Source organism: Oryza glaberrima, chromosome 3 (genome assembly GCF_000147395.1).
Source record: "Oryza glaberrima chromosome 3, OglaRS2, whole genome shotgun sequence".
In the NCBI taxonomy this organism is placed as follows: Eukaryota; Viridiplantae; Streptophyta; class Magnoliopsida; order Poales; family Poaceae; genus Oryza; species Oryza glaberrima.
Window position 1 is genome coordinate 1,153,022 of NC_068328.1, and position 14,807 is coordinate 1,167,828.

At 40.0% G+C, this 14,807-nt stretch overlaps 1 protein-coding gene across 1 annotated transcript; it reads right to left on the reverse strand.

Annotated features, from left to right (window-relative positions):
* Positions 1 to 76: 76 nt before the first annotated feature.
* LOC127767434 (flavanone 3-dioxygenase 2-like) lies at positions 77 to 5,707 on the reverse strand. Its single transcript, XM_052292773.1, has 4 exons — positions 5,470 to 5,707; positions 5,106 to 5,353; positions 1,598 to 1,922; positions 77 to 573 (listed from the first exon to the last, which is right to left on the reverse strand). The coding sequence occupies exons 1-4, from the start codon at positions 5,662 to 5,664 to the stop codon at positions 313 to 315; spliced, it is 1,029 nt and encodes a 342-aa protein (XP_052148733.1). The 5' UTR covers positions 5,665 to 5,707; the 3' UTR covers positions 77 to 312.
* Positions 5,708 to 14,807: the final 9,100 nt, after the last annotated feature.

The following is a 14,807-nucleotide window of genomic DNA, read 5'->3' on the forward strand; positions in this document are numbered from 1 at the left end:
TATTCATAAATTACTTTTCATTTGAAAATATACCGTTTGGTTTATTTTCCGAATAAGCAAAACGACGGAACTCCAGTAGTACAATTGCGTTGCACCGATTGATTTGATTGATTACTCATTCCAACGGCTCGTTCCAGTACACCTACAGCCGAGTACTACAAACAACTTCAACCGAGAAACTACGGGGGTGTTTGGGAGATCCTCTCACAAAACAATAAGTCGGGGCTCTCTCCCAAACACCACCCCCTCTCCCAAACACCACCTACACCTACAACCGAGTACTACAAACCAGTTCTCGACTAGATCAAGAATTCAAGATGTGTCTGTAGGTGTTGTTCTGAAGAGCTCCAAGCAGTGTTCTTGGTCGAGGTTTCTGCTCCAGAACTTCTTGTAGTACTCGTCGTAGGTGTAGTTCCGGTAGACGGCCGGGGAGCCATCGGTGATGAGCTTCTGAGCTGGGCCGATGAGCACGTCGTTGCAGGGGCACAGGAACGACGCGACGGACATCCTCGCTTTGTCAGAGTTGACGACAGCACGGTGCCACACGCTCTTGTATCTTCCGTTGCTTAGCGCCTGCAATATATGGAAGTTACAGAGGTTACAAATTCTGCTGCAGAGCAGAACCAACACTTGGAAAATATTTACTGAATAAAAAAAATACAGTTCAGTGCTTTGCAGTTCAGATTTCCTGCAAATATTTAACTACTCTTTGCAAAGTATAAACCATGGCAATTGGCATCCGATAGAAGAATCTTCATTTATCTACTCCTAGAGAAAAATCTCTGTGTGCGACGTATCACGGTATCGATATCTTTTAGTACTATACTCAATCCATTATATCTGGCTGTTTAGGGCCTCTTCGATTCATAAAAATGATAGAATCTGGCCAAGTATTTTCATATAATTTAAATTCCTATGAATTTTTTCCTACATGTCCCTTTGATTATAGAAAAGAAAGGAAACTTTCTATAAGATTGTATTACTATGTTTCATATTTCTTAGAAAAAATAGCAATGAAGTAATTTCTTTTGTTTTTCCCATAACACTATCAAAAGACTCATATTGTTTTTCCTGTGTTTTTTATATTCATGTAAGATTTGAGAAGCGTTACTACCCTAATTCTTACGGTTTTTTTTATTCTTGTGTTTTTCCTGTCCTGCAAATCAAAAAGGGGTCCTTATTGGTCTTTTTCTATTATCACAGTTATTATAATGTTGGTCAACAGCTCGTCTTTTTTTTTCTGCAACAAGAAGTGTTTGTCCTAGGTGACCCAACTATATTCTGCCGCACTAGCATTGTCTGCCACCTAGCCTGATCGTTTACCAACAAGCTATACCTGAACACACAACAGCTTCAATTGCCATGGTTAAGGCTGTGTTTAGTTTCACGCTAAAATTAGAAATTTGACTAAAATTGGAAGTTTGAAAACAAAAGTTAAAAGTTTATGTGTGCATGAAAGTTTTGATGTGATAGAAAAGTTTAAAGTTTGAAGAAAAAGTTGAGAACTAAACAAGCACTAAGATTTTCAGCAATGTTATCTGAACACCTAACCTAGTCCATTATATACTCTGATAAAAGAAACTGATATATGCATCACCTGTAGCTGATCACCAATGTTGATCACCAGCGCGTTGGGCTGTGGATTCACGGCGATCCACCTGCCTTCCTTGAGAACTTGCAGGCCGGCCACCTGCTGGTCCATGAGGAGGATGGTGAGGGCGTTCGGGTCGGTGTGCGCCGGCAGTCCGAACGTCAGCTCTGGCTCCGGGCACTTGGGGTAGAAGTTCACCGCCATATGCTGCTCCTGCTCACCAAGAACCTTCTTGACGTAGTCCTGTTCCAAGCCCAGGCTCTCGGATATCGCTCCGTACAGTCTGAATCCGAGCTCCCGAACTTCTTTGCAGTATGTGCTTATGATCTCCCTGCACCATCGTCAAAGTAAATTCATCTTATGGTTAATAATATAAGGATTAACTTAGGAGATAATGCGTGATTAATTCCCTTGATCTTTTGTCCTAGTGGTCCTAAGTTCGACCTTGTTTTTGGATAAACAAAGGATAACTTTCGGCCTGAGCGAAGAATGCGCACAAGTGCACAACCATATTTATGTATATCAGGATTTGAAATAAAGTCATCCACCATCACACCAACGAGCTCCAATGAGCTCCCATTGAAATCCCCATCCAAGCACTGATAAGAAGGGAGGTCCTACGAAACCGACACTAGTGGATTCTTAGCAGGTGAAATGATCCCAGCACTAGGCATGGATGCACGTGACCACTTCATCGTTTCTGATGTTGGGATCTTCATGTGATTGTGTACATGACTGATGCGATGCGACTTTTTCAGTAGGGGAAAAATGTGGTTCTCATTGCATTGTCTTACTAGTAGCTCCAACCTTCTTTCTGTTTCCTCGATCGATGTTTGTGCTAAAATTGCCTCTTACAGTATATGAGTGCAGAGACATAAAAGCATGACAGGTCAACCTCACTAGTTCATGTTGTTACAATATATAAAAATGATTTGTAATACTACTTATCCCATCAATAATTTATTTTAAATCTCATCTTACCTCTAAGAGGCTCTAACTACCTCCTGCCTCAAGTTGTTTCTTGTTACACAAGGGGCACCAAAGTGTTTCCTCCTCAACTTTAATCTTTGCTATACAATCTAGAAATCCTTATATTTTAAAATGGAGAGAACAATTGTCTACTGTCTCCAATATCAAACAACAAGTGTAATAATATAGCCAATTATTAGTTTCAAAAAGTGGCACATCATCTACAGCTAATCTAATACTCTATCCATACAATACTTACACACAAATATATACTACACACACCGTCTTATAGCCCGTGCTACTGTTAGCTACAAATATGTAACACACTTTTCTTCTCTATCTCCTCTCTTCTCATCTCTGCTTAACCAACCCATAAATCTTATTTGTCATGAAAATCACTTTCATATAATTATATTTTTAATGCCAGAGTCTCTTCTTCTCAACTTTAATCTCCACTAAGAAACCTAGAGATGCTCATAATTTAAAACTGAGAAAGTAGTTGTTTACTACCTCCGATCTCAAATAGCAAGTATAATAGTATAGCCATCTATTATTAGCTTCAAAAATTGGCACATCATCTATAGCTAATCTAATAGTCTATCCATATAATAGTTACACATAAATATTTACTACACACGATATCTTATAACTCGTGCTATAGCTGGCTACAAATCTATAACACCGCTATTATTCTCCTCTTCTATCATCTCTCCACCTAATCATAAATTTGATGTGGCAATTTTTGAAGCCCGCTACTTCAATTATTGCACTAACTCAAATAAATAGCATTATAGAATGCGTGCAGTCAAACCTTGAATCTTAAATGATTAATTCATGCAAAAATACTAAAATTTAACATGAGAAAATGGTATTGGTAGATTTGGCATGGAAATATCTTTAATATAATTATATTTTTAATCCTTTTTACCGATAGTAGAACCAATCTAAATCGTATATCTTTTTCTAATCCAGTAGATCATATCTATTTCTACTACCAATCAACTACTAGTAGTATAATAATTGTTTCTACTCATAATAGAACTCATAAATCAATGGTTAAAATCAATTCTAAGGTTGTGTTCTATAATACACCTTTTCAACTTCCATTCCCTCATTTTTCATGTACAAGCTTTCTAAACTGCTAAACCATACGTTTTTTTTAAAAAAATCTTATATAGAAAAGTTCTTTTAAAAATCATATTAATCCACTTATCAAGTTTTTAGCTAATGCTTAATTAATTACGAGCTAATCCGTTCCTCCATTTTACGTGCCAGGAGAAAGGTTCCCAACCCCCAAACAAACACAGCCTATGGTGATAATGCCAATATTAGAATACTAATTAGTAAGGATCACCGTCATGGTACTTATTTTTAATAGTTTTTATGAAAATAAAATTAGAAAAGGTAGTGATAAAATATGTACATTAAAGATTATCGATGTCTAACAATAAGTAAAAGAAAACGGAGACAATATTTTGTTCATTCTACTGCAAGCTAATGAGTAATGAAACATGATAAACGTGGAGCCGTGGTTTGTTGGAGTATTGGACAGGAGTACTTCCTCCATCCAAAAAAACTAAACATAAACATAGAAGAGGAGGGTACAATGAATCTGTGATAACTCTCTGTTATCTTTCATGAAAGCAAAAGGTCTGTTTGTCCCGGAATTTGTTTAGAATGGAGCCCTGTCTCTCTGGCACATGGTAGCCACAGCCCACAGCTAGAGTCGTTCAGGTTCAGAGTGGTTTTTTTTCCCCAAGAACTGTTCAGAGTGGTTAGCCTGGCATTTTCAAACCACCTCGAAACACATCGTTCAGTATCACGCAAGGAGCGAAAAAGATTGGTCAAGTACTATAGTTCTTTTCTGTCCGTGGGGTATGGACCAAACTTGAAAATGGCAACGTTTTACTTTGGTTTCCAAGGATTAAACATTTTATTTTAAGAAACTCCGTTTCCCTAAGGAAAAAAAAAAGCAACGCTGAAACATGTGGGGACTTGGAATTAACATCTGTGTGCATGAGTTGTGAGTTGTGAATGGGAAAGGTAACCACTTGTAATTGTGGGCGTGTTTAGATCCCTAATTTTTTTTTTTGCCAAAAATATCACATCAAATGTTTGGACACATGTATAGAGCATTAAATGTGGACGAAAAAAACAATTGCACAGTTTGCATGTAAATTGCGAGATGAATCTTTTGAGCCTAATTGCGTTATGATTTAACGATGTGATGCTACATTAAATATTTATTAATGACGGATTAATTAGGCTTAATAAATTTATCTCACAGCGGAATTTGTAATTTGTTTTGTATACTTAAAAAAAATTTTGTGTAAAAAACTAGACACGGCCTGCATGGTGTAATTTCACCAGCCGTCCAAGCTAGCTATAGCTGACTGTTAATTCGTCTGTCCTGTTGTTTCTTTCAATACCAAAGCGAAGATGGAGCAGTGATGACTGACTTGCAGAGTCTTTTGAGATGAGCAAGAAATGGTCTTTGGAGTACTTGGAATAGGAGTAGTAGAGAAGGCAGGAAAAGTGGAGTAACCTGAAGGAAGGGGGGTTGGATGGCCAATCAGGGAGGTAGCGGTGAAGCGGGTAGCAGTGGAGGCGGAGGTAGTCGCGCCAGTTGTGCACGGTCTCCTTGCGGACGTTGAAGCTGGTGGAGAGGCGGATCTTCTTGGCCGGGTCGTCGGAGTAGAGCTTGGCCTTCTCCTCCGCCGGCAGCCGGAAGAAGTCGTGCGCCACCGCCAGCACCGACAGTGTCAGCTCCACTGGCACCCCATGGTTGAGCACCTGATCAACTCCATCGATCGATTGCATGCAACAGCAACATCCAACATGTGTGAGACCTGCTTATACGAGATGGACGATGTAGTAACGTAGGTAGTAGTGCTAGTGATTTATTATACCTGGAAGAAGCCGTGGGAGCGGCAGGCGGCGCCGACCTGGGAGACGAGCTTGGCGCGGTCGGGGTTGGCGAGGTCGACGACGGGGATGGAGGCGTCGGAGAGCACGTCGGCGAGGCGCGGGCGCTGCGCCTCGGGGCGCACGTAGTTGCCCGGCAGCGTGTCGTGGTCTGCCGTGGAGATGAGCTGGTCCGCCATGCCGCGGTACACACACACAACTTGGCACGCACCACACCACGGGGGGGATTACTACTATAAATAGGCGCGACGCGGCGCCAGCGGAGAAGCGTAGTCAGGCGGGGAGAGGAAGTCGAGTCAGGTGGCGGGGGGAGAGGGGCCGGATGGGTCGTCAGCGATGGGGCTGGGCGTAACGTCATCGCGGTGATGTACTTACTCCAATGCTACGGCGACAGCCAATGCTAGCACGAGTCGTGTACTCGTGTTGCGGTGTTTGTTTTTTATTTTCTTTTTGCCGCGTGCGAGAGTGGGAGCGACGCAGTGTGTGGTTCGGAATCCGTGTGGTTCGATCTCTGTCACCCACTCACATCAGTCTCCCTCCACATCGAGCCTGCAAAAGATAAAATATAAAAGTATAACCTGAGCTTTGGTAGGCACCGTCAGCCTCTTATTGTCTCCTTGTTGTTCTATTAACCACGATTGAAATTTAAAATTTAGATCCAGTTTGAATGGAGAAATATTGTTAATTCTATCAGCAACGTAAAATCGGATTAGACACATCTTATTAACGATTACGAATTTGAATAACCAATCTATTCCTAGATTATTATATAGGGGCTGTTTAGATCAAATGGTGTAAAGTTTTGGCGTGTCACATCAGGTATTATATACTATATAGGATGTCACATGGAGTGTTCGGGTACTAATTAAAAAACTAATTACAGAATCCGTCGGTAAACCGCGAGACGAATTTATTAAGCCTAGTTAATATGTCATTAGCAAATGTTTACTGGAGCACCACATTGTCAAATCATAGAGCAATTAGGCTTAAAAGATTCGTCTCGCAAATTAGTCACAATCTGTTAGTTGGAGTATTTTTTTAGCCTATATTTAATACTTTATGTAGGAGTTCAAACGTTCGATGTGACATAGTGTAAAATTTTGGGGTGGAAACTAAACAGGCCTGTAATAGACTCATAAGAAAGCATTTCACTTCTCTCTCTCTTCTTTTGTTCTAGAGGAGCCAGCTAGTCTCTCGAGGCGGCATCAATGCATCCAGTTGAGGCCCTGTTTAGCTCCCACGTAAAAACTTTTCACACTGTCACATCAAATGTTTGGATACATACATGTAGTGTTAAATATAGAAAAAAAAAACAATTACACAAATTGTATGCGAGACGAATCTTTTAAGCCTAATTGCGCCATGATTTGACAATGTAATGCTATAGTAAACATTTGCTGGTGACAAATTAATTAGGTTTAATAAATTCGTCTCGCAGTTTTCAAACGAAATCTATAATTTGTTTTGTTATTAGATAATATTTAATACTTTAAGTGTGTATCCGTATATTCGATGTGACACGTAAGACTAATTTTTTTTCCAACTAAACAGGGCCTGAGCTCGCTTGGGGCATTGTACGTTGTCTACTGATATTAATGGCTGAGCAATGAACAAGTCAAACATATAAGTAGAGTAGCACTGATACTGATTACTGAAACAAGTCAAATACGAGTACTATACAGTACGTATTGAACGACTGCCTTAATTTTATCTTCGCTGGATATTGGGCGTACTGGGCGGCGCACTAGAGCAAGTATAATAGTGAGTTATAAGCCTACTATAAGATTATATAGAGGAGAGAGGTAAACAAAAGAGAAAAGAGTATTGGCTCTCATGCAAGAGCTAGCTTAACACAAGCTCCAAGACAAATACATTAAATGTATAAGTGAGAGATAGAGATAGAAGAAGAAAATTATAGCTAATCTATTATATGTGTTAATTTTAGGATGGGCTAATAGTAGGAAGTGTGCTATATTATTATCTTTGCTCTTATTTGTTTGTTTTGTTTGGCCCCGTCTTTTCTCTGTGGGCGCAGCATTCAAGCGTTTCTCGCGCAGAAAACAGTGCGCGGTTCATGGTTCGGTTGCATTTCCCGGTGAGATTGTGACTGAATACAAGCCGTAGGTTCAGCTTAAAGTCAGGCGGCAGTGCCGTGACTGCCGTCACGTAGCGGCGTGTGTAGGTGAAATTAATCCCTGCTCAGCGTGTACCAGTTCCTCCTCTTGACGCCGTCGGGAGCGTTTTTTTCTTCTGTACGTCAAAGCGGCGGCGTTCAAATTTATAGTCGACTCACCTTCGTCATCTATTTTTTGAACAGTCGTCGATCGGACTAAAACGAATTAATTATAGTGGCTGTGCTTAGAACTTGGATCAAAGGCCACATATATCTTATCCGCATAGTCATTTTTGTGAATTTAGTTGCACTTTAACACTACTAATTAATTATAGCGTTTACCAGAATAGTCTGGTTCAATTCAACTTAAGAAGGTTGTTTTTTTTGAACACATAACAGACCCGCGCATCGATATATTAAACGAAAACAAACAAGTTACAACTGACCATCTACTAGAAGCAGGGCCAAAAGTTCTACTCCAGCTTAAAAGATTACGGTAAAGCTTAAAAGACGCTACTAAGCAAACGGGCTCCAGCTCAAAGGGTCGGGAAGAGAGGCTGAATCACGAAGAGACGAGGGTGACCAACAGGAAGCCGAGCTGCTGCTGTCCCCTAGCTGCACCCTAAATCTATCTAGAGGCGGCCTTCTTTGCAAGACAGACTGCAGTAATGTCAGCACGGAGGTCAAGACTTCGTCGAACACTCTAGTGTTCCAGCACCCGTAATATTAAATTAATGTGCTTTCTATAAAGTATATACATCTCAGCAATAGACTAGATTAATAATAAACCATCTCAATAGTATGTCTACATGAGTATCTATAGCTCTCTAATGCATTGCCTCGTTTTTCTCTATAGACTATCTCCAGGTTAGTAGATAGTTTTGCTCTCTCTCTTCATTTAATCTTTTCTAAGTAGAAAAATATGCTGACATAGATCTCTTGTAGAGAGGCTATAGATAACCATTGTGGGTGCCCTTATAAAGATGCCACGCCACCAGGATAATGAGCAAGTCAAAGGCACGTCTCCGCACCTTGGGTAGAATGCTCTTAGACCATCCGCAATGGGTGTCCCTGGGGCGTAGCCCTGGGAACGACCGTTCCCCTCCCATTAGCTTTTTCAGCCAGACCGTCTTCTCTGCCAGACGCGCGCCTCCTCGCTCGGGTCACATTCCTCACAAGCTTTTTTCTGAGACACCGAGCCGGAAGACGCATTGCAGAGGGCGTGGCTAGGTGAGTGTCCCATGAACACCGCTCCCGCCCCACATTTTATCGTTCCACCCCTCACCCTCGTCATTGAGAGTAGGCAACGACCGGTGACGACCCCGCGACAGCGACGGCAGAGGAAGAGGGGTGGAGGCGTGGCACGCGACCTCCGGCGGCGACGATGGGTCCGCGACGGCGACTACTAGATCTGCGCGCCGTGCCCACCACCGCCGGTGCGCAGAGACGGGCGGTAGCCGAAGGGCAGCGGAGGGAGCAGCGACGAGAGAGATGGAGGGAGGTGGCCCTTCTCATTGCCTCGCGGCCGCTGGTGATGAGAGAGAGAGGCGAGCGGCAACGGGGAGAGAGGAGGGAGGTGGCGGCGGCAGGCTGGGAGTCGGAAGAGAGAAGAGAGGCGGAAGAAAAGAGGGGTATTTGGGGATTTTTCATCTGGGGCTACTTTAGGCTAAAACACCTATTGTGGGCTACAGTACCCTCACCGGATTGCTTTAGATTTTGAGGAACCCATCAAAGGTTTGATGGTATCTTTCATTACGAACTGAGTTTCTCTACGAGTGTCCTCAGTTAATAAGGACATTTTAGTAGTGGCTCACATTATAGATGTACTTATATTTGGCCACTACTCTACAAGACTTACTGGCTAGTTGGGACTGCAACCTGAAGACTGGTGGCAAGCAGCAATTTCCGCCGCTAGAGATGCCACAAATATGCACAGGAAAGCAAGATGTGGTTTGTCATCTCCGACTCCCGAGTCACACAACGGACACGTTGAGTGGTATCCATGTCTCTGTCAGTAAGCTGGTCCAGCATCGGCCGCGCGTGGAAGGCAAATCAGATGAAAAACTTGCATTTTCACCGACGTTCAAGGTCACCAAAGCTGCTTTCAACATGAGAAGGTTTGACTGCAAGAAAGTTGATTTAATTGCTTGCTTATGACTCAAATCTATTGGCTGTGCTTATGTCGGCTCCATCTAGATAAATAGACAATTTTATTCACTTACATATTAACACAGGGATTTTCTTGTAGTGTGTCGTGTACATTCTAGTACATATTTACAAATACTACCTCCGTTATATAATATAATTTTTTTATATAATTATGTGACAGATGTAGTAAATAGATAGGTATGGATCAAGGTTGATCGTGATGTCTTTTTCATGCATGGCTGGCAAGCCAATTTGACTCCGAGATATATAACCTTATCCCGGAACAAGTGATGTGCATCTACTCGTTTGGGATTTCGTGAAGACAATGCATCACAGCTAGCCGTGACAACTTGATATACTCCCTCCATCCATATTCCTTTTACGTAAAATTATTTTTGAGCTTTTGTAGATTCGACCTACGTATTTGACTCCCAAGCAAAGCCTCTCTATTCGATTCTTATGTTTTATATACGTGTTCAATGAGAGAATTGGATGATCATTTGCATGAACATGCACGCAAACCCGATCGAGGTCCTGCACTGCATGCGAAAGTTTGCAAGTTCTCATGCCCGATAGGACGGTGGCGGATGGTGGTGGGAACGGCTGAGATTTTTGCCGGCCGGATGCGGGGACAACGACAGCAACTCCTCCTCATCCACCTGCGATGGGATAGCAGCAAACGCTGCTGTGTGCTGTGTGGGGACGAGAAGGAAATGGCTGCAGCGCGGTGACCAGGTGCGGTGGTGTTCGTAGCTGCCCCTTTCTCGATCTCCTCATGCTTAGCCAACGGGGGGGAGGGGAGTGTACGACGGATTGGCCGAGTGATGACGGCCGTCGTTGCGGAGAAGCGCGGACGCGGCTCGTGGAGGTTAACGACAGCAAGACCATGCCAAGGGAGCGCGGCTGTCGACGCTATCTCCTCTATGACATTTTCGAGTGACACTCCAGGTAGGAACTGTGTCTAGTTTCCCTGAACGGGTGAACGACGGTGTTAACGTTATGTTCTATAAGATCTTGTTTCTATATGTGTCACCTAGCTTTAAACGGTTAAGCAGTCGCATTTTTGAGTGAAGTTGTGGAGCAATCTAAACCTAGCTCCACCTTTCTAATTCATTTTATAAGACTGATTTATTCAGCTCCGCTTCTATTTTAGATGGAGTTGAAACTATTTGGCTAGGCTCTAGCTTCATGAGAGGTGGAGCTGTAGAGCTGTGTCAAACAGAACCTTAGTGATCAGACACAACTGGTTTAAACTTATAACACTTTAATTAGGTGAAACCCCATGCGTTACTACTGAAGTTTATAGTATGGTTACAATAAATAAAAATAATGTGTAAAATAGCTAGAAAACAAAAACTTATGTACGCCGATGTGGTTTATGATAATTTAAATTTAAGTAATATATAGAATGATGATTCAAATGTAGAAGTAAGGTGATGTGGTTTATGAGAGAATAAAAAGAAGGAAATAGTTTGGACCATCGATTAATCGTCTAGGGTTAAAAATAATTAAGGTGAGCATATGGTTTAATGAGAGATGAAAATTAGGGAGATAATTTGGACCATAGATAATCATTTATGGACTAAAAACAATTGGTGTGGTATTGAACTAATCACAATAACTAGTAGGATATTATAAAAAAATGTGAAAAGTATATTGAAATATTATGTGAATTATGTGGGATGATGATTTAATATGCTTGCATTTTAAAAACTCTAAAATTTAATAAATTATAAAATTATAGATAATATAATATTATATATGCTTGTTTGTATTTAAGTGTAATAATTATTAGTGAATGATGATGTAATATCTTGTTAGTGGATGATGATATGGTTCCTTCGCATGTTAAGTTTTAGAATTTAGTGAGTTGTAACTTGATCATAAAATATGATTAGATAAATGTGTTAATGATAAGATTTCTTCTCGACCACTTTTGCTTTATATACCGATGGCATAGAAGAGTGGCAAAACTGGCCCATTTTAGCTAAATTGTGGTTAGAAACTTAGAATTCCGCTCACCAAGTCTTAGACAAATCAACTAAAAAAATTATGACGAGCTTAGTTGAATTGAAGTACTCAATCAAATAACCCCTTTTGGTTCTCTTTTATTGGCTATTGTTTCATGAGCAGTGAAGTTAAGTTCTGCTAATTGTTTTGGTGTTATATGTGAGCTCTTTTGGTAGATATGGTTTTAATTAGGTGGCCCTGTCCTTAAAACTCTCATGTAAGCTAGAGTCCCATCAGAATTTGTTGTGAAATCTTTTCAGCTTCCATATTTCTAGCAATATTGGTGGATACTATGGTTGAGATGAAATTACTTTGATACCATCAGAGTTTACTTGACTGGAAAATATCACACTCAACGTACGATTAGAAGATACTTTCCCCATTTTATATTATAAGAAACGGAGGGAGTAGTACTTTAGAAATGGACATATTTTAAACACTAAAAATAGATTTTAATCACTAGACTGCCTACCTGATGAGTCTTTATCGTTCTTTGATGCCACTCGATGCGAAGTACTCCTACTGATCCGTGTCTGGTACAATTACTGTACAAACAACGGCTATATAATGCCAATGTAAAAGAAGCACAGGCGGAAAACGTGCGATAACAATTAAGTAGCGATCATTACTTTCTTCAAGTCTGTATCAATCTGCTGCATTGCTATAGATTATAGTTGAGGCGGCACCGCCATGGAAAACTTTTGTGCGCCCGTAATGTCCCTCCCGTATCCACGACATCAGCAGAGATTCTTCAGAATCTTGAAAAGACGTCGGAGTGAACTATAACGATGCCATACTGGATTATGTTCCTTTTGCCCATAAGGCCAGTATGGAGCTGACGAGAAATGATGATGAAATCGTGTCGATTCCCAACTAATGCTCCCACTGATATCTCTTTCCAGGATGTTTAAATGCGATGTTTCTTCTGCCAGTTTCCAGGAAGCTACTTCTACAGACTACCGTGATGCGGTGATGCTTATAAGTGTCCCTAGGGCTATATTAAGTACTCATCCATTCTAAAATACTACTACTTGTTTTATCCGTCTAAAATATTATATATTTAAATCGATAGTATTAGAATGTGTCTAACGTTGTACTGACTTGTTACATTTTAAATGAAGACAGTAGTCAAGTACAATGTCAATCAGAATGCTGAATAATAATAGTGGGCTGTGCTATGCAGCTAGCCATATAGTATTGATTCGGACCGTCTTATTTGATTTTTTTTAAAAAAAATTAAAAAATATATAAGTCATGTATAAATTATTATTCATGTTTTATGTTTTATATTCTAATAACAATAAAAATACTAACCATAAAATTTTTTGGAAAAGACGGACGATCAAGTTGGACATGAAAACTCATGACTGTTCTTATTTTGGAACGGAGATAGTAGAAGGTAACTAATGATGATCAAATGGAGAGTAAAATTAGCTGGAGAAATTAGGTGAATAATTCTCCTACATGAGATGGACAGGCACGATCTCCAGCAATCCGCGTGTTCATAATTAAGCATAACATCTAGTATTACATGTCGGCAGGACCGTGTGGAAATTCATGCATCGTGTCGTTGATGCCTACTAGACCGGCCCCATTGTTTGGGTTACTTGTGAAATAAGCCAAACGATATATTTGTAAATGAGAAGTAATTTGTAAATAAAACTTTTATATACACGTTGTGTTGTTAGCGACCTAAAACAAAGGCTGAAAATAAACTTTGATGAAAAAACTCCAAAATCTCCGTTAAAAAAAACTCCAGAATAAGTTTTAAATTTAGGGTTAAAAAATTTAAATTTTAGCTAATAAACATAAGTATGAGCGAAAAGATAATGCCGCTAATCCTTGCAGCATTTCAACACGTCAGGATTGCAATCTTGATTCTTGCAGGATCGTCCTTTTTCATCGATCAGACTATGACTGTCTGTACTTGCCAACGGTGTTAAGGCTAGGTCGTTCTTCTCAACTTTCCCACCCTCTCCTTTAGTTTTCTACGCACACGCATTCTAAAATATTAAACGTTGTGTTTTTTATAAAAATTTTCTTAAAAAAGTTGATTTAATAAAATAGTAATTCATTTTAAAGATTTTGGTTAATATTTAATTAATTATGCTTTACGCATTCTAAATTATTAAAGCGGTGTATTTTTTTAAAAAAAATATAAAAATGATTTAAAAATATACTAATTCATTTTTAGTTTGCTTTAACTAACACATAATCAATTATATGCTAAACCACCCCCATACATCAATACAGCTTAATGAGCTTTGACCGCTTGCCTCTTGATTAGGGATGATAATAGACCAAGGACTATAGGTTTTCTTAATCTTATTTATACTTCATATTTCCCTCATATATTTTAAGTCAAGAATATATAAACAATTAGTTTACCCTATTTTAGACCAGCTCTTAAATTTTTCAAGCTAAAATTTCGAAGCCATTAAAACCCTTACTCTTGACTATTGGCTAACACTATTGGCATCTGGATAAGTAAATTAACACTACTAGTGGTGCTACAGAAATCCTTATCGTTAACTTGTAATAACCCTCATCTATAACAAATATGATCACCGTTATAGATTAATGCTTACTAATGTGGAAGCTTATCTATATATAACAGGTGAAGACCCAGTACTGATGAGGCTCGTGACAAATAACGTTAAGCTCTATATTGGTCAACAAATTATCAACATTTACAGATAGAGAAAATAAAAAAAAAAGAAAAGAACACAAAAAAAAGGGTATCCCTCAGTTAATTTATCACCGTCGCCATGCTCGTTTGTCGGTGTCAGCTGCCATAACCCTGCTCGTCATGTTCAAAAAAAAAAGAAAAAATAAAAAAAAACACCTGCTCGTCATGCTCCTCGTCGTCCTGCTCGTCACTCCTAGGCAGAGGAAGCGCAAAAGGGATCTTCTTGATAAATTGAATAACTTGTTATTAGCCGCAATTAGCGAAAATTCATCGGGTGACGGGTGCGTACGCCATTCGAGAGTGTAAGCAAAACTATTATAGTGTTGTTTGTTTGAGAACCTTCTGGTGATCGCACGCCATGA

Coding starts and splice junctions, on each gene's coding strand:
- LOC127767434 (XM_052292773.1), bottom strand. CDS start 5,664: ATGGCGGACCAGCTCATCTCCACGGCAGACCACGACACGCTGCCGGGC. Junction 1,923..5,105: donor TCCAACCCCCCTTCCTTCAG/GTTACTCCACTT, acceptor ACGATGGTGCAG/GGAGATCATAAGCACATACT. Junction 574..1,597: donor ACATTGGTGATCAGCTACAG/GTGATGCATATA, acceptor CATATATTGCAG/GCGCTAAGCAACGGAAGATA.